Source organism: Colobus angolensis, unplaced genomic scaffold (genome assembly GCF_000951035.1).
Source record: "Colobus angolensis palliatus isolate OR3802 unplaced genomic scaffold, Cang.pa_1.0 Scaffold14, whole genome shotgun sequence".
NCBI classification, from domain to species: domain Eukaryota; kingdom Metazoa; phylum Chordata; class Mammalia; order Primates; family Cercopithecidae; genus Colobus; species Colobus angolensis.
The window spans coordinates 1,642,460-1,662,384 of record NW_012114488.1 but is presented as its reverse complement, the minus strand read 5'-3'; the positions used below and the strand labels follow the sequence as shown (position 1 = coordinate 1,662,384).

Genomic DNA, 19,925 nt, shown 5'->3' with positions numbered 1-19,925 from the left:
TAGTGTATGATGCTCCAGATGGGCAGATCCCATCCAGGACTTGAGCAGCTGTGTTTGAAATCCTCATACAACACCAGAGAGGCAAAACACACATGCTTGATCCATTTCTTTCCTCTAAATGACCGCGCCGATAGCCAGTGAAGCCTGACAGGCTGCTGCTCTAGCGGAACACTTGTTAAAAAGCCGTACAAACTGCTCTTTCCGTGTACAGCGACCTATTTCCACTTTAATGGGAAAATGATTTTTCTATGTGGAAACCTAGGCCACGGTGCCAAGTTCTGAGAAAAAAATGACTAGATTTTCAGGTTATTAGTGGTTATCTCCTCCAATAGCTATGTAATCTGAGGAAATTAATAATGGTTAAAAACTGAGACTACAGAAAGCTGGAGAAGAACCAACCTTTACGGCTTTTCATTAGCTCACATCTGGTAGAATGTCACAGCATAAATTTGCAGGTAATGTGATAAAGGAAATACTTCAAAATGAAAAGCTTAAATCTGCAATATCTACAAAGGGCTGAATCCATCATCCGTTTCCTCAAGGTTGAATTAGCCAGCACCCCTAAAGACATGAGCTACGGAAGAACGTGTTGAGCAGAAGGGACAATGGGACCGAGAGCCACAACCTCTCCTCTCGGAGCAGAGAGAACTATCAGAGAAACCCTGCAGCTGGGTGTGTCCGGGGCCGTTCCCTTTAGACTGCCTCCGAGGCAACCTGGCAGGGAGACCAGAGCAGGCATCTAACACGTGACCGTCGCACCCACCATGGTGCCTCCCACAACTCCAGCTGCTCTGCCTCCAACCACCCTTTCCACACTGAATGAAGATTCCGATCAATCAGGACTCAAAAACCTTTGCATGAAAGAACCGATCGGATATCATCTCTAGGGCCACCTGACTTTGCCACAAAACATCCTCCACTGTCAATGCTCATCATGTCAGGGAGTATTTTTTTAAGTGGTTCTACTCTGAGGCCTGCTAAAAAGATTCCAGTCTTTTAGAATGGATCTGCCTGGCCCCCTTTCATACAGTCCCTGACCGCACGATTGCCCACACAACTGAGCGGACGTGGGACCTGCGTCCCACAGGCTCTGGGCTCGCTTCCCCTGCTCCGCGGTCAGGCTAAGATTTTCAAGTCCGTAGAACAACTTGCTGAGAAAATACCCGAAGGCCTGATGTGCTGTTTATTAAATCATTTTTGGTGAACGTGCGCTGATTGCACACAGACCCTATCAAGAGACAAACGCTGCTCTGCTTCTGAAAGCTGTGCTCTTACTCCGTGACTTTTGAATAAAGAAATTGAGAAAATGTACCCATAGGAAGTCGTGGGGCCTACCAAATACTTGCCTGGCTGACTGAATTCACCGAAGCCCATCAACGTATCCATTTCATTGAGTGCTTATTTTCAAATACATTATTGCTTCCCAAGAGAAAGTATACCCACCTTACAATGGAAAGCACTTTATAGTTTGCAAGAAATCCTTTTAATGATCATGAGTTAAAGTGGGCAAGATATGTTGCTTATTGCTTTACAAATACAGAAAATGAGATTTGTTCAAGTTTACCCAGACACTAAATCAAGAACCCAAACCTTAGCACTTCACACACTGAGGCCAGGGCACCTTCCACACCAACCCACTATCTCGAGAGGCAGAAAAGCCTAGGGGTTAAGAGTGAGGCATCTGAACTCACACTAAGTAGGTAATAATGGTGACTCTACCACTTACTATTTTGAGCTGAAACAAGTTTCTCAGACTCTGTGCCTCAATTTCCTCATCTGTAAAATGAAGGTAAAAGTAGCAACAAGTGCAGTAAGATTTACTTGAGTAAATACAGCTTAAAAAATTTGAACAGTGTCCAATACATAGTAAACCTTCCATAAATGTATCTTCATTACTATGTGAGGTGGTTATAATGATCCTTGCGATTCATATAATGATCCATGTGGTCACACGCTGTGACCGTGTTTTACACCAGAACCACTACTCAACAAGGATCACTGTGATGTGATAAAAAGTGCTAGGTTAAAATACTGCTTTGTAATGTGACACTGGAAAGGATGTTTTAAAAAACAATTTAAAAGTGTAATACACCAGACTCTGTAACTGGAGAAAGGCACTCCTGCTGGCCTTGAAGAAACAGGATGCCATGCTGTGAACAGCCGACATGTGGGGCCCTCAGCTGAATTCTGCCAGCAACCATAAGTGCTTAGAAGTAGATTCTTCCCCATTCAAACTTCCTGAAGAGAACGCAGCCCAGCTGCCACTTTGACTGCAACCTTGAAAGATGCTAAGAGGGTCCCTGGGTTCTCATTTATGCTTGCGACACATCCACCTGCCCTACAGAAACCATGAGATAATAAATATCATTTTTTAAAAAAGAAATATACCAACCATAGCACATATTTTGTAAATACAGAGGGAAAAAGGGAAAAACATCACTCTTATCTTTCCTTGCTAATCCAATGATCATTCCAGAAATGCTCTCCTAGTCTTTCTTCAGACATATGATTCACTGTATAGTGAATAAGAATATGCAAACAATTTTACGACCTGAATTTTTCACTTACATTGTACACATTCTCCCGTGTTAGTACACATAGTCTTCACATTTAGTATTTTTCATGGATGCAAACTTTTCTATCAAGAAGGTGAAGTAAAATTAATCAGTACTACTGTTAGACATTCATTCGGCTTCCAATATTCTATTATTATAAATAAAACACCACGATTAACATGGGCATGTGTGTGTCTTATTTTATTTTTGAGACAGGACCTCAGTCTTTGTCACCCAGGCTGGAGTGCAGTGGCACGATCATGGCTTACTGCAGCCTCAACCTCCCAGGCCCAAGTGATCCTCCCACATCAGCTTCCTGAGCAGGTGGGACTACAGGCACACACCACCACACCTGGTTGATTTTTTTTCATTTTCTAAATTTTCTGTAGAGTCAGGGTCTCACTGTGTTGCCCAGGCTGGTCTCAAACTCCTGCGGCTCAAGCGATCCTCAATGTCTCAGCCTCCCAAAGTGCTGGAATTACAGGCATGAGCCTCCATGCCCTTCCTGTATCTTTATTTTTTGAAAACATATTTTGGATTAGTCCCTAAGAAGCAGCAACCTGGTAAAAAACTATCTCTAAACAAAACACATTATGTCTATCTAAGCCAATTTAAATAATACCATAAATATTTAGGGTACTGGTTTTACCACATTCTTTTGAGTAGTGAATATCTTAATTTGTAAAAACTTGGGTGACAAATGGTACTTTGAGGTTTTAACTTACATTTCTGTAATTACCAGAGCAAGTTTACATGTTTATCTACATGTTCATTTCAACTTACTGTTTACTCTTTTAAAAATTATGCTTCTTCATCTATAGACTACAGATAATACCACGTACTGCACACAACTGTTGTGAAAATTAGATACAATCATTTAAATGAAAATATTTACAAAGTGTGGCAAAGAGCAGTTGCTCAATTTTTAGTTTAATGAATACATTGATGAATAAGTGGTCAGTGACACTGTGGCCAACAGTATTAATCTAACAGTCATGTGGAAGGTAGGCAGGCACAAAGCTCCTCGTGGGGAGAAAGTGAAATTTTCTAGGTGACCTCCAAAAGATGGCCAGTTGATTGGAAGAGGAGGAATATGTCCCTGCTGTGTCTTTCCTATCAGTGCCTGCCGACCTTCAGAGCAGATATGAAGAGGTGTCTCAGTGGCGCACAACCTCAGCAAGTGGAGACATGCAAGTAACTCCATGCACCTTTCCACCTTCCTCTTCACCACTTCCTCCCCAACACCCAGGATGCCAAAGAGGTAAAAGCTCCACCTCTGCTGATAACAATACCCTGGCCTTGGAAAGTGACTATTCCAGGCTCTTCTATGGACTGTTTTAATGGATGGAGCCGGAAGCCATTATCCTCAGTAAACTAACTCAGGAACAGAAAACCAAGCACCATGTGTTCTCACTTAAAAGTGGGAGCTGAACAATGAGAACACATGGACACAGGGAGGGGAACAACACACATTGGGGCCTGTCAGCGGAAGTTGGGAGTTGGGGGGTGGGGATAAAAGGGGAGGTGGGGGGTGGGGGTGGGAGGAGGTTGGGGGACAGAGGGAGAGCATCAGGAAAAATAGCTAATGCCTGCTGGACTTAATACTTAGGTGATGGGTTGACCGGTGCAGCAAACCACCATGGCACACATTCACCTATGTAACAAACCTGCACATCCTGCACACATATCCCAGAACTTAAAAATTTTAAATAAAAAAAGGAAAGAAAATACCGGATATCTTCTTATTACATGAGGGAAAAGCCATCGTCTATATTATCAAAAGGCAAACTATTGTGAAAATCATTTCATTAAACTACAAAATTGCTTGCTATGTGACTGAAAGGCATCATTTTCTCTCCTTAGGAAGTATAGATCCCACAAAAATAGTTCAGTTGAAACTTACAAATCGAAGTTAAAATTAAATCATCTCTATAGCGGACCTACACAGGATGTGAACTTGGTCCTAGATTTCAGTTTCTGATGAAATATCTTGCAGGTCTTGCTCACAGAGAGCTGTTTGAAACCAGAATGCAAACAATTTTACTTTTCTGTTCAGAATCTATTCTGATTATATCCATAACAATGGTAAAAAAATAATTCAGAAAATAATAATTATGAATGAAATGCATCATTCATTCCTCTGCCTACCAAGTGACCAGCAGTACGAACCTTCATATCTCTCTGATGCCAAGGATAGCTGTTTGAAGGAGGGAAAGCCTTAGAAGGTGGGTCTGATTGCAACACTTCCTCACCAGCTCAGCCTCCGCAGTGGTTTATAATTTACTTGGTAAAAAAGCAGATAGTCAAACATTGGTCAAGACCACGTACAGGCATCCAGAAAGATATCCTCGCCTACTGCACTGCACGTAGCTGGAAAAGTTATGTGAAAGCACCATGTTCCCTTATGAAACAGACAGCTGCCCTCCGGAACTTGGTCAGTTTGCATGTCCTTCAGAAAACAGTAGTGCGTCAGACCACAGCCGTAAAGGCAGGAGAAATGGCTCCTAACAAGAAACCATAGAATTACCCATTTAAAAACAAAAGCCAAATGTATATGCTGTCAGCACTGGTAGGAGCAACTCTCTGTATAGAAGAATATTTATGTTCTCCAAGTCATCTTATGAAATGACTAAATAAAAACTTTAAAGCATAACTTAATGATCCTGATAAATGATGAACAGTCTTCAGACTAAAGTCAGACTACCTTTCCAGTAATAGTACCAAGCTAGTCCAGTTTTTCAACACATAAAAAACATAGTTTATAGCAGGAACAGCCAAACTGTGCATGATAATCTCTAAAAGTTTAAGTTGCTCAAATAATCATGCCCAGGGTATGATCACTGTGACTTGAGACAATATCCAGGTATCGTCACTGTGACCTGAGAGACTGACTGCCAGCTATGTACAGAAGATGGAAATGGCTCTGGGGCTGAGATGTTTTCAGATGTAGGAAGGGATTTCTACTAAAGTGAGGCATCAAATTTGTCACAGCTGGAAGACCCATAGAAAGTACTGGCCTAATCCTGTCATTTTGCAGCAGGTAATGGAGCCGCAAACTAGTTAACTGATGTGTTCAAAGTTTCATAATGACTGAGATGAACCAGAAAGTCCAGGAAACAGAAAGGAAATTAGGCCTGTTTGTGACACTCAGATTTCTCCAACCCCAACGTTAGGGTGTTGTGATTAAACGAAGAACGGCGTAAGCAACTGAGAGCAAACGTGGATTCCTGGAAAAAATAATTCAGCACCTCCTTTGTCCCTCTTCATTCCGGAGCCTGCATTTCCAATCAAGACAACCCACTTCCCTGGCTCCCAGCTCCAGCTCTCCAGGGCTTTCCCCAGAAGCGCAGACACTGCACGGACAGCCAAGGCACAAGGCCTTAGTTTCTGCATCCTCCGTCTTTTCCCAGTTCGCAGAGCCAGAAGTGGTAGACTACAGTGACAGATTCCTACCGGGGTCACTGCGATCACAAGGAGCAGAAGCAGCAGACTACGCTGCTTTTGCTTGAAATGCAGAATTTCTGCTCATCAGCATATGGCTGGCTTGGCCACATGAACAACTCTTCTCTATTACGTAATCCGTGTCTTTAATTTCCTGTCCACACGAGTATATAAGTCTGTGGGTACGTGTCTTGTCATGTTTGCTGTACATGTCGAAGTGTGTGTGGAGGTATCAGGAGGTTACATGCATGTGTATTGTGGTGGCTGCTGTTTAGAAATGAGGGTCCCTCCGGATAGCCATTCAGCAAGGATACAGTTTTTGAAGCTGATCCCCATACGAGAATGGTTGGTTATTGCTTAAAATGTAGGATTGTCTTATTCCTCAATGGCCTTGAATGTGGATCAAACTAACATGAGGAAGAAACAAAAACATCCCTGTGCACTTTGACCTTAGATGTTAACTATCATTGTAGAGTCCTGACTGCTAACCACCAAATGACAAAGCCACCTCACAGTGATGCTTACAAAATAAGAGAAAGGTTCTTCAGTGTTTAAAAAGCCATTGTAACATGGTATTCTTCCCAAATTATCACACCTATGTAAAAAAAAAAAAAAAAATTTAAAAATCAAGACTATCTTATTCCCTTTTGGCATCAAAATACTTAACTGCATTTTAATGCTGTGCATAAGGAAATGGTTTACCTTCCAGCATTTTCTGCAGACTGTTCCTCATGACATGGATGTTCTCTATCCCGATAAACTGAAACTTGATATTGGAATAATTGTCTTCATTCTCATAGCCTTTCCCTGCAGCGCGATTTGCCATTGCATTAAGCTGCAGTGGTCAGCAAAAAAAAACAGTCATCAATTACATTGATGAAACAATGAAGAAACAACCAAAACATTTCATGGATACCCAATCAAAGCATTCAGAATGATGTGCAGAAACATAATATGCTTATTTGAATCACTGCAACCTTGCACTGAACTACATAGCTTCAGGCACTCCTGCTGAGCTTATATTCAACAGCATGAATTTGTCGGTGTTGGTCACATTTTCTTAGCTGGAAAGCAGTCTACTGATAAACTCTTCTGGAGATGTCTCTTGCAGTCCCTGTCAGAGATGCCAAACTGAATGTGGAATTCTGTGATGGAACCACGTAGTCCAATTTAATACCACGTATAACCCGTAGGTTGGCAGAAGCATATCAGCAGAAACAGCTGTCAGAATAAGGCTCTATACATTGTTATATCCTTGTGTATTATATGACCAATATACATGTTATCAAATAGGAATGGCTGCATCATTCTGTTCAGCCCACAAGATCCCTCAGATGCCCAATTAAACCTTGAGCAGGAATTACTGAATAAAATGAAGAGAAGGAATGCAACCACATCTCCAGAGACATTTCCACCAGCCACCTTATTTAAATCTAGAGATCTATTGGGCTTTTTGATCACTTTCATTATTATAATTTTGCACACAGGAAGGTGGGGTCTCCAAGTGCAAACTAGGTTGAGTCATAGTGGTCTTAGAAGAAATGTAGGTTGAGTCATAGTGGTCTTAGAAGAAATATATTAAATGCAAACACTGTCCTAGCCCTGTGTGGCTAAAATCAAGAAGGGGACAAGTCCTACTTTAGCCGGGAAATACATCGGTTTCTAGAATGGGTAAACATTCTTGCTATTTTATTAAGCAGGTCATCACATCCTAGAAAACAGTACTCACTGACCATTCTCCTGCACCCACCAAGGACAGGAGGGCTATCCCAGGCAGAGAACCTAAGCTAGGAACTCACCATCGGAAAAAATATCTGCTTTTCAAAGCACAATGCACCATAGTACTTTTTAAAAAGCCAAAAGAGCTAAGTTTAAAGTTAAAGACACTTTTATGTTCTTTGACACAGATCTTCTAAACATCTCACAAAATTAAAAGTACCAGCACATAAAAATAGATGCCCAAGAATGTTTATTGAAAAAAGCTGAAAACCCATGACTATCTCAATAGGGCAATGGCAGTATACACGAAGGTTTATCATGCCCTGGCCTGTGAGCAGTGACCAAGAAGGAGGGCACAGATCACACGCAGACAGACAGAAGCTCTGAGGCTTACGATGGGGTTATGTCATGATGAGCCCAGTGTACGTTAAAAAGGCCATGAGCCAAAAGCGCATGGCAAACTGGAAGCTGCGCCTGCTGCTGCTGCCCAGCATCACAAGAGAAGTACAGTTTCTGAATGTCTGTTGCTTTTGCACCATTGTAAAAAGTCAGAAAATCATGTAGGTCGAACCATTAAGTCAGGGACCTTCTGTGCATAGACTTGGCACTGGCCCATGACAACTGAAAAGAGTAAGCTACAGAATATTATTCATACAGTCACCCATTTTTATAAAACCAACTTACAAATACATCTTTAAGTTTTTGCATGTCTATCAAACAGTATAAAAATGTACAGAAAACGGTAGCAATTTGGCAGCAATTACAGCAGAAAGACAGCCTGGCAGGCGACGGGGGAATGCCATCAGTACTACTTTGGACGCCCCCGTAATCTTTCATTGATACGGAAAGCATATAAGAAGTTTGTAATTGAAATAACAGAAATGAAGTGTATTAGAAGTGAAAACAGCAGAGGACAAGCCGTTGCCATAGGGGCCCAGGCTGGCAGACACCTCACGTCTCAATAGTAGCCCTGCTCCATGACTTGGCTCATGTGACATCAGCTGGGGCACATCAGCCCCTCAGGACACTGCTCCCATCTACAAAAGGGCATCATCTTTCTCCCAGGCGTGCTGCGAGAATAAAGAGTCTGGCCTTAATCAAGAAAAAATATTAAAATAATGCATTTCAAGACAACTTACGTTCACACTTTAAAAAGTATAAATATTTTGTAGGGAAAACTTTTCTAAAATTACCTATAGACATTGTTCTTCCAAAACTATTATAAAATATCACTGCTTTGTATAATTTTTCAAAGATGTTGGTTTATCTTTTATAACAAGCATCATAAATAGAATTAATAGGACACTTGCAAGTATCGTTATGTGACATGAACCTTACATTTATGCTGTATCTTGACTAACTCGAGTTAAGCCTATTCACCACATACCACAGAGATACTCTTTTTTAAAAAGCATTAACAAACAAAAACCAGCCAGGCACAGTGGCTCATGCCTGGAATTCCAGCATTCTGGGAGACGGAGGTGGGCAGATCTCTTGAGCTCAGGAGTTCAAGATCAGCCTGCGCAACATGGCAAAACCCCATTTCTACAAAATACACAAAAGTTAGCCAGATGTGGTGGCATGTGACTAGTCTCAGCTACCTGGGAGGCAGAGGTGGGAGGACTGCTTGAGCCTGGGAGGTCAAGGCTGCAGTGAGCTGTGATCGTGCCACCGAACTCCAGCCTAGGTGACAGAGCGAGACCCCATGTTACTGACCATTCTTCTCCTTTACCCACAAAGACACGAGGGCTATCCCAAGCAGAGATTAAAAAAAAAAAAAAAAAATAGTCTACAAAAGTTAGAATGTGGAATCGATTTTTAAAAACAAAAATTAAAATATTATTATTTTAATCTATAATGAAGACTCCATGTACACATGATGAAATAGCTGATTATCTCTGATCTGGGAGAATTGATTGGTAGTCTTCCTTAAAAGCAAAGGAGCAATACAAATAACCTCCTGAACATCAATGTGCACTTCTCAGAATGAACAGAAGGTGGCAATATTTCATCTACCACCTAAAGTGTAATTTCTTAGGATTTTCACCTCTTTTACAGGACCTATCATGATAATGCAGCAAAAGCTGGACCCTTAAAGCAGGAGATACGGTTTTACAATTAATAAAAATTCAGTAAGTTATCTTGGACATTTTATGCGTATGTGTGTGCGGTAAAATATAGCATACCTTACATAAACAAATCGCTATTACTACAGCAAATACGGCCCTCTGTCCCTTTGAGAACTCCATTTCACAACTAAAGAAAAACTATTCATTTCAGGTCCTAAAAGTTCTCAAGTAGATAAAGCAATAAAGGTGGCCACTTCAGTTTCAATGTATGTTTAAGAAACACAACGACAGGTGAAAAGTAGGACTGGAAAAGTACCGTTTCCTAACACAAGGTTCTTTTGCTGTTTGATAATATCAGTGTCTTTGGGTGCAGAGAAGTTAATAAATGAAGCCAAGTCAACACTCTGTGGACACCTACTAAGGCCAGGCGTTAAGTAGAATCAAAAGAAGCTGTTCCTGTGGCCTTCAGCTTAGAATTGACAATGGAAGGGAAAGCACATGGCACCCAGTGGTCACAGATGACATCCACCAGGACTGGGCAAGAGCTGAGCAAAAGGTAGACACAGTGACAGCGACAAGAGTTGGAATCTAAGGCAACTGTCTGGCCCGGGGATCAGGGGTAACGTTTTGTGGCAGAGAGAAAGCTAGAGCTGGACTTTAACATAATCCGGAAGGATGGAGAGGGAGGGGAGGGCATTCTAGATGACCAGTGAGCTAACCACTCCACGTGAAGACGAAGGTTCCTGTGTGGCAGCTACAGCAAGAGGGAAGGCTAGAAAGCACTGAGGGTCCACTACAACAGGCCCAGCAAGGAACTGAGACTTCGCCTGTGGCAGCGGAGAGCAACTCCAGGAGTTTGAGCAAGTCTAACTGAAAAACTGGAGACTGATTTAGTGTCCACAACAGAGCAGATGCACAGGAATAAGGAGCGAGCAGAGAGGGGTGGGCGCTGAAAACCTCGGCGCTGAAAGAGAGGAGGGATGGAGAACGCAGGCTCCACGAGAGGCCCTGAGCCTCTCATTTATGGCCATATCCCTATCCTTCAAACCGGCACAGAACAGGCACTCAAGGAAGATTTACTGACCGGCTGAGCAACTGCATAAATGACCAGATAACAGAATGAGGCCAGGGGAGAGCAGGCCAAGACTGAAGAAACAGCATCAGATTCTCGCCCTAACCCTGAATCAATCAAACATAGGAAAACTCAGTCTGTATTCATCGTGTTATCAGCCTGCTCACTGCCTTAGTCCTGGAGTCTGCCATTTCCACAGCTACATTTTATGCCTGAATAATGACAGTGCCTAAGCTGACATGGTTGGAAAATGACCATAAAAGCTGATCTTGGCAGGAGGGGGACTTGGTCTTGCCCTAACACAGGTTGTCAAATGATGGTCTTTCTCTCTCCCTCCTATATAACTGGTTAAAGGAAGAAACTTCACTTGTGGTGCAAATACAAACTTGTGAGTTGATTTTATTCCTTGCAACTATTCTCTACAACTGTGCTGGTCAAAATCCTCCTTTCTACTCGCTAAGGACCACTTGGGCAGATTTAACAACATCAGGTTTCTATTCAGATAGAAAATCTCCATCCAGCCCAACTTAGAATTCCAGGCCCGTGTATGATGCAAAATTAGCTCCTCCCCCCACCGCCTTACAGGCTGTTTGGACTGGTGAGGGGTTTGCTCCGGCCCTCCCTCCCTCTCGTCCTTCTTGTAGGCCCTATCTGTGTACTGGGAGGATGGGTGCAGAGAAGGGATAAGAGAAGAGGTAAATTTCTCTTTGGAAAGCTAGGCAGGGTTGCAGTTCTCTTCATCGGCTGACATGAGTTGGTCACCACTTCCCTCTCTGGCACGAATCTCCCAAGGTACAGATGCAGGTTTTTGGAGGTGGCGAGTACACATCTCACTGACATGGGAGATCCACCTTGGCTTGATCCTATTCCAATCCGCTCAACTTCCCTCACCAGCATACCCGCCCCAAGCCACCCAGAGCTGAAGATACCTGGCAGCTGAGCCCTTTGAAGACTGTTGAAGCAAGATGGTTCATGCTCAGCTTCCTTCCTCAGGGTCCACTTGACCCACAGGAAATTTCTCCACCCGTGCCCTGCCAAAAGCAGGGAGCACAGACTGCTCCACGGCCACTGGACACTGCCCTCGCCCCAGTTCTCTTCACTCTGGTTGCTGCCATGATGGCCATCAGCAAGTGTGAGACCCCAGATTCCCCTCTCTCAGGCACCCTCATCTCTACCACTGACCCCTCCCAGGACTCAGCAAGTAAGAACCACCTACTCACTAATTCCAGAGAAAAAGAAAAACATCCCACGTGACATCCTCTTACACAACTAAAAACTCACTGACCTGGTGAAATCAGGGGGCAGAACCACAGCGCAGTCTCTGGAGAAGAAGCAAGGACAAAAGGCTGGGCGTCACGGAGGCAAGTGCCTTCTCTTCCTGCCTCGGCACCCCCTCCGCTGGCCCTGGCTGCGTCAGAGGAGCTGTTGGGGGTTTCTCCGGCCTCATCAGGTGTGTGCTCAGAGGTGGTAACCCCCACAGAGCCTCCACGTGGTAATGAGGCTCTGCTGGAGAATTTTCGTAAACAGAAAAAACACCTTGGGTCAAACGGAGCAAGCGTGGGCTCTGGGGTTAGATAAGCCTGGATGTGAATCTGGGTTCTGCCCTGAACTGTGAGACTCTGGGCAAATTACTGAACCTCTTTAAGTTCTAGCCCTTATCCATGAAAAGAAACAAAACAAAACAAAACCCTCCTAACTTGCCAGGATTCTTGAAAGAACTAAATGAGAAAGTGCCTTGGCCAGGCGCCGTGGCTCACGCCTGTAATCCTAGCACTTTGGGAGGCCCAGACGGGCAGATCACCTGAGGTCAGGAGTTTAGAGACCAGCCTGACCAACATGGTGAAACCCCGTCTCTACTAAAAATACAAAAAAATTAGCCGGGTGTGTGGCGGGTGCCTGTAATCTCAGCTACTAGGGAGGCTGAGGCAGGAGAATTGCTTGAACCTGGGAGGTAGAGGTTGCAGTGATCTGAGATCATGCCACTACACTCCAGCCTGGGCGAAAGTAAAACTGTCTCAAAAAAAAAAAAAAAAAGAAAGTGCCTGGCATTTTTACAAGCTCAGCAAAGTCCCAGAACAAATTAATGATAAAATAATGAACAAGGATGCAATAAAACGAGTTAGCCCTCATGTGAAAATTCAACGAATACTGCATCAACACTTTCATATGTTCTTAAAGCACCAGACCCTAGCAGTAATATGTGCTCTGCAGAGCATACTTTTTTTTTTTGAATTGGCATTCAATACATGCTCGAAGACTTCACTGACTTTGTCTCCCAATTTTTTCTTTTTCTTTCAAGACAGGGTCTCGCTCTGTTCCCCAAGCTGGAGTGCAGTGGCACAATCACAGGTCAGTGCAAACTCCCACTCCTGGGCTTAAGCAATCCTCCCACCTCAGCCTCCCAAGCAGCTGGGACTACAGGCCCATGCCACCACATCCAGCTACTCTTTTTCTGTTTTTTGTAGAGATGGGGATCTCCCTATGTTGCCCGGGCTGGTGTCTCCCCAAATCTTAATGTCAACAAGCAGTTCAGAGGCTTTCATCTGAACAGGCAGCTCTGGAAGTTCCCATGTGGGGCTAGCCTTGCTCAAAGGCCAAGAATGATCCAGGTCACCTCCTAATCCTTTTTCTTTTTAATAGAACCTGTGAGCAAACCTGAGAATTGCCTGCTTGCCATGGTCCACACCTTCTAGAGCAAACTCAGTCTCCTGGCTACCAAGGAGGCCTAACACACTCTGGAACAAAAATCAACAAACACAATCTTTAAAAGAATAAAAGCTCTAAGCAAACAGTTTAAAACTCACGTGGAGTATGCGTGCATGAATAAATATCAGAAGAGGGCACGGCTTGTACGAAACCCCACTTTCTTTAATGGATCAGTGTCAAACTCATCGCGGAGAGTAAACACACTTAGCACTAAATATATCCTTCGAATCAAATCCTTTGGATTAATTTATTTTAAATCTGGAATATGCCTGGCTCTACAGCTGCCACGTTTCCTAGAAGGTTTACACAACACAGTACATACCTGGATCACTGCTCCTAAAATTAGTAGGTGAATCTGTCTGGCTTTATTTAAATCTGAAAAAAAACAGAATAAGAAACGGGCTTCCCAATCGCTCCTCAGTAGAGCCCCTGTCTTTTCTCTTCCTTTTCTTATCTTGTCTTCAGTATATCTAAGCGGCTAATCATTAAATCATCTGTAACTATCAGGAGATTCAAAACGCCCCACTTGCTTAAACAAAGGGTACGAAGAAGAGGTGGGAAGGCACTCACATTAGAAGGAAGGGTTTCAACACAATGAGCCAGAGAGAAAGGCACAAACTGAAAGAGAACAGTAAAAGCCACAGATTTTCTGGTATGTTTCAGTGAAAATCTTCCAGCAAAGGAGTCTTTTTTTCTCCCAGTTTGAAACTTTTATCTGTGTGTCATGCTCTAAGAATCTAAAAGGAAGGGATCCTTTACTTATAATCTAGTAGAATGTGAGTGTGATCTAGCTGTGATGTCAGTTTCATCACTCATCTCTGTGAATGATTCGCTCATCTGGCACCCGTGAGCAGGAACCCCATCCTCACGACTCCACACACGTCTCTCCGGCTGTGTGCTTTGCTCCGAAGAAGACAGGATGGTTCTGAGGTGAGGGGAGGAGTAGGGCACTGATCTCATTCTAGGAAAACATCACATTTTATTATCCTGGACACAAATCATAACACTTGGTGACATGAGGTTCAGAGAATCCGTGAAAATCACCAAGGCCTGAGTATCCACACAAAGGATACGCTTCAGTTCTGATGATTTCTTGTATCACCAATGAGTGTAGATCGTGTCTATAATTACCTCTTCCCAATGGTGTACACTTTTAAATGATGTGAGCTGCTGGTTCTATTTTACCCTTCCTGTTGTAACATTTAGTTCCTATGGTCTTTTTTAAATACCTTCACTGACATGTAATCCACATGTCATACCATTCACCCATTTAAAGCATATGACTCAATGGTGTTTGTTATAGCCATAGAGTTGTGCAACCATCACCATGATCTCATTTTTAGAACATTTCCATTACCCCAAAGGGAAATCCACTACCCACCATTTCTCTCCCTTCTCACAGCCCTAGGCAACCATCAGTTTACTTTCAATAGCTCTGAATTTGCCTGTTTAAAGCATTTCATGATTCCTTTGTGACCGCCTTCTTCCTCTTAGTGTAGCACTTTCGAAGTTCGTCCATGTTGCAGTATATATCCATAGTCCATTCCTTTTTATAGCTGAATAATATTGCATTGAATGGACACACCATATTTTATAAATCTATTCTCCATTGATGAACATTTGGTTATTTACATTTTAGGCTATCACTAATAATGAACAAATATTCACATACAAGTTTTTATGTGGACATAAGTTTTCATTTCTCTTGGTTATATACCTAGAGATGCTGATTCATATGGTAACTCTATGTTTAACTAAATTTAAGGTCCTTATGCTCTTTTACCTTTTCTATATCGAAAAAAAATTTCAAACTCTAACTTAGGAAGTGAAAAGTTTCTTAAAATGAACTTCTCACCCCACACGAAAAACCACTGTAAACAGTGTGGTATACATTCTCCCAATTTTTTTTTTTTTTTTTTTTTTTTTTGAGATGGAGTTTCGCTCTTGTTGCCCAAGCTGGAGTGCAATGGCATGATCTCAGCTCACCGTAACCTCTGCCTCCCGGGTTCAAGCAAATTCTCCTGCCTCAGCCTCCCCAATAGCTAGGATTACAGGCATGCACCACCACACCCAGCTAATTTTTGTATTTTTAGTAGAGACGAGGTTTCACCAGGTTGGTCAGGCTGGTCTCAAACTCGCGACCTCAGGTGATCCAACTGCCTTGGCCTCCCCAAGTGCTGGGATTACAGGTGTGAGCCATCGCGCCCAGCCCCAATTTTTTTTAATGGGATTACATTAAACATAATTTCCCTATCCCACTCTTGTTGCTTAACAGGACATCCTGGACTCCTCCGCTTACCATATGAGGAGAAAGAACTGGACGTTCATATTTCTCCTCAGTCCTAGGTCCAGGCACATTTTCATTACTGGCTAGAAAAGTGCAATGCCAAATAAGCTGACTAAGGGACGTTTCATTCTGTCGTCTCACTCTGTCCACTGTAGTCAATGCACTTGTGGGTGATTTTGTGTCCATCCCTCTGGGGACTTCACTGGTTGATGAGTTTTAGACGACTTGGGTCTAAGGAGAAAAACTAGAAATTTTACTGGACTTAACACTGATTCTCCTTAAAAAAAAAAAAAAGGCTGAATAGGAGGTAAGTGTAAGATCAACGTGGGTCACCCCTTTATGTCTAGATCTATTATTTCCTATTGGTTTTCTTAAATTAGAAAATTAATATATTAATACATATGTAATTGTAAAATAATAATTTTCTAACAATCAACAAGTAGGAAGCCTTCTACCTCCCCAAATCCTACTCCCGTCTCCATGGAATTTTACAAGTTCAGAGTTTAACCTTTCAGATCTTTTTCTACACCCACCTTTTTACACACCTGGAACTTTTTATGAAAAAAATACATTTTTTAATTTACCTTTTCTTTTAGAAATCTTTCCAAGTGATACGTATAGATTACTACAAGTTGAATTTGAAAAATAATAGGTGAGTACTTTGCAACACTTGAACTGCTGGAGCTCCGAACTGAATTGTATTGTCAGAGCAGAAACGGTTGTTTTAGAAAGAAACCGAGTACTCATATGGTATACTTAGGAGCACAATCTCCAAAATGAAGCCACATTCATCTGGGTGCCCCTGTGTGCCCAGCACAAGCCTAGGGGCAGGAGAAATATAAAATGGACTTGCACAGTCAGAGGCTTCAGGAGCACCAGACCTCCAGGAAGCAGCCAGCAGGGTGCCCAGACTCTGACTATGCCAAGAGGAATCGCTCCTTTGCACAAGAGATGGCAGTCAGCTAGCCTTTGCCTGTCTCCAGTTTCACAACTCACGTGCAAAGACACGCATCGCAGTGGTGACACTTACTTTAGGCCGGGTGTCAACGACATAAACGAAGTCACTTCCTGGATTGGCTTTCCTAATGGCCTGGAGCATCTGCTCGTCCTCTAGGCACCGAGCACTGAAGCCGGACAGGGGCTGGCTGCTCCGGCAGATGGAGGCCTAGGGGGAGAGGTCACAGCAACACAGCACCATCAGGTAACTGTACCCATGAGAGACACTGAATGTGTGTCTCCAGAACAAAGAGCCCTTGGCTCACTGATAGTCCACCTCGGCTTATGAAAATGTGATACAGCTTTCTGGAAATCAAGCGTTGTTTATTTTTAATTCAAGTCAAAGAAACCACTGATGGGCAAACAATACAAAGGGCCTCTCTGTGCAAAATATTAGGAATGTGTAGAGATGTTTAGATAGGATCTAAGTTATGACATTCAAAACTATTTAAATAACCTGCTTTCCTTTTCACTGGTATTGTTTCATTTTCCTGCTGAAAGAAGAAATACAAAATAAATAACCGTTCTCCTCAAATGTACAGGATACTATTAATGGCAAGATCAGTAGAATAAAAATTATTTCTTAATGCTTTCCAACCTTCTATTTTTTTTTGTTTTACTAGCCCATCTAGAAACATCACAAATACCAAAATCCAATTCTACTTCTAAACAGGAAACTTTCACGGTGACGAGAGCCCAGGTTGCTTCTACGTTTCATACCGAAGGACAGCAGGCACATACCTATGCTGACTCAAGTCTATTTAGAATGAGGGGGATTTTTTTTGGAATCAATCTGCATTCTCTGCCGCAAGTCCCCTACCCTGCAATTCTGAAGAGTATATTGCACTGTCCGATGGTATCTAGAAGAGCAGAAACATTTCTCTGAGTTATGAATAGGTGGTACAAATCTGACCTTGCAGCTATAAAACTTAGGCTTTTGTGGGCAAAGTACTTTTATGGATCTAGGTGTTGGTTTTTTTTTTTTTTTTTTTTTTTTTTTTTGAGATGGAGTCTTGCACTGTCACCCAGGCTGGAGGGCAGTGGCTTGATCTCTGCTCACTGCAAGCTCCGCCTCCTGGATTCACGCCATTCTCCTGCCTCAGCCTCCCCAGTAGCTGGGACTACAGGCGCCAGCCACCATGCCCAGATAATTTTTTGTATTTTTAGTAGAGACGGGGTTTCACCGTGTTAACCAGGATGGTCTCGATCTTCTAACTTTGTGATCCGCCCACCTCGGCCTCCCAAGGTGCTGGGATTCCAGACGTGAGCCACCGCGCCCGGCCAAATCTAGGTTTTAACATTTAAATTAAACACAAAACACCCAATATAATGCATGAATGTCTCAAAGCATCTACACCGAGACTGTAAGTCCACAGTGTGAAAGAATGCAGGCAGTGACAGAACCCCTCCACGCGGGATAATACGGAGGGGAAAGTTTCACTGCAACAGTCCTGTCACGTCACAGCCTGTCCAGGGTGCTTGCACCGCAGGGTTCCATCCGTGAAGGGGCACCCCAACTCTCAGTCCAACCATAGCTGAATTGTCTTTAAAGCCCAACCCAGGACAACTTAACATGGGTTTGGATCTCTCCAAAGGGCTTGGGTGCTCCTTGTTGGAAAAGGTGGGGACATTTCTCACTAGCTCTGAAGCTGGAGAACCACAGAATGGCTGGAAATATTACAGGGCCAGCGTCTGAGGGCGCCAGCACCATTCTGCAGAGACGAACAATCACTCAGTGGGTTAAAGGAAGCCTGAGGCCTACAGCCAGGTTCAGAATTCAGGGGGACAAGGTGTGGGAGTGGGAAGCAAAGCAAAGGAGCAGCACAGTCACTCCAGGGTGGCTCACTCCTGACTGGTGGGGAGGAGAAAAAGATGAGAGGGTGTGAGCACGGCAGACAGAACAGCAAGCAACGGCGAGGCCAGGAGCAAGGGGAAGTGAAGGTGGGGATCAAGAGGGACGTGGCGAGCAGAAGGCAAGCTATGTCCGAGGACCAGAAAGCAAATGACACACATGGCTTTCACGGGGGTCCGGTTTGCTTTGATCTTTAAGGGGTCAGGGTCTGCCACCTGCTCAGAGCGAATTCTGCCTGGAAAGAGAATAATTCTGAGTTGGCTTTAGATGATATTTTATCCAGGTTAAAGAAATATTAGTTGCCCCGGTGTGGTGGCTCACGCCTGTAATCCTAGCACTTTGGGAGGCCGAGGCGGGCAGATAACTTGAGGGCAGGAGTTCGAGACCAGCCTGGCCAACATGATGAAACCCTGTCGCTACTAAAAATACAAACATTAGCTGGGCGTGGTGGTGCACACACGCAATCCCAGCTACCCAGGAGGCTGAGGCAGGGGAATCGCTTGAACCCGAGAGGTGGAGTTTGCAGTGCGCCGAGATCGCACCACTGCACTCCAGCCTGGGCAACAGTGAAACTTCATCTCAAAAATTAAAATAAAAAAAATAAAAAAGAGAGAGAGAGAGAGAAAGAAAGAAAGAAGGAAGGAAGGAAGGAAGGAAGGAAGGAAGGAAGGAAGGAAGGAAGGAAGGAAGGAAGGAAGAAAGAAAAAAAGAAATATTAGTTAAGGACAGCTGCCACCAGACAACCTTAGATTCCATCAGAAGGGTTAGATGGGGATGGGAACGTATTTAAATGGTGAGAATCTGAGAACGCACACACTAAAACTCACTAAAGTAGTGAGATACCAATTATGAAATGAAGCAATTTAGGGATGACAACTATTTCAAATTATCTTCTGGTTTAGAACAGCTAGTTTTAAATGAGGAACTATATTGGAACTGTTATACTATGGAATGTGGTCGATTAATTAAAACACACATATTAAACAGACTACATTTTTGATATTTTGTAGTTAGATTTTCTTAATAAAGATATGCTCTAAATGGAATTTTTCATTGACTCAGTAATTGCTAACATGTGGTTTTCAATTTTGTGCAAAACGGTAAGTAGTCTCAATGCTTTTGTGCACCTATACACACCCTAGACCGATTATCCAAAGAGTATTACTATTACTTGGCAGCATTTCTTACTGATGTTGGAGCACAGATCAAAAACTCTTCAGATATAAAC

The 19,925-nt window shown here is 43.1% G+C and overlaps 1 protein-coding gene across 1 annotated transcript in view; it reads right to left on the bottom strand.

The window, feature by feature from the left end:
- Positions 1-19,925, bottom strand: part of MTMR7 (myotubularin related protein 7) — a 114,322-nt gene that overhangs the window by 24,218 nt on the left and 70,179 nt on the right. The window contains exons 6-7 of the mRNA XM_011934881.1: positions 16,880-17,014; positions 6,699-6,831 (exon numbers count right to left, since the gene is read on the bottom strand). Coding sequence (XP_011790271.1) covers positions 6,699-6,831; positions 16,880-17,014 — 268 coding nt within the window. The remainder of the gene's footprint in view (positions 1-6,698; positions 6,832-16,879; positions 17,015-19,925) is intronic.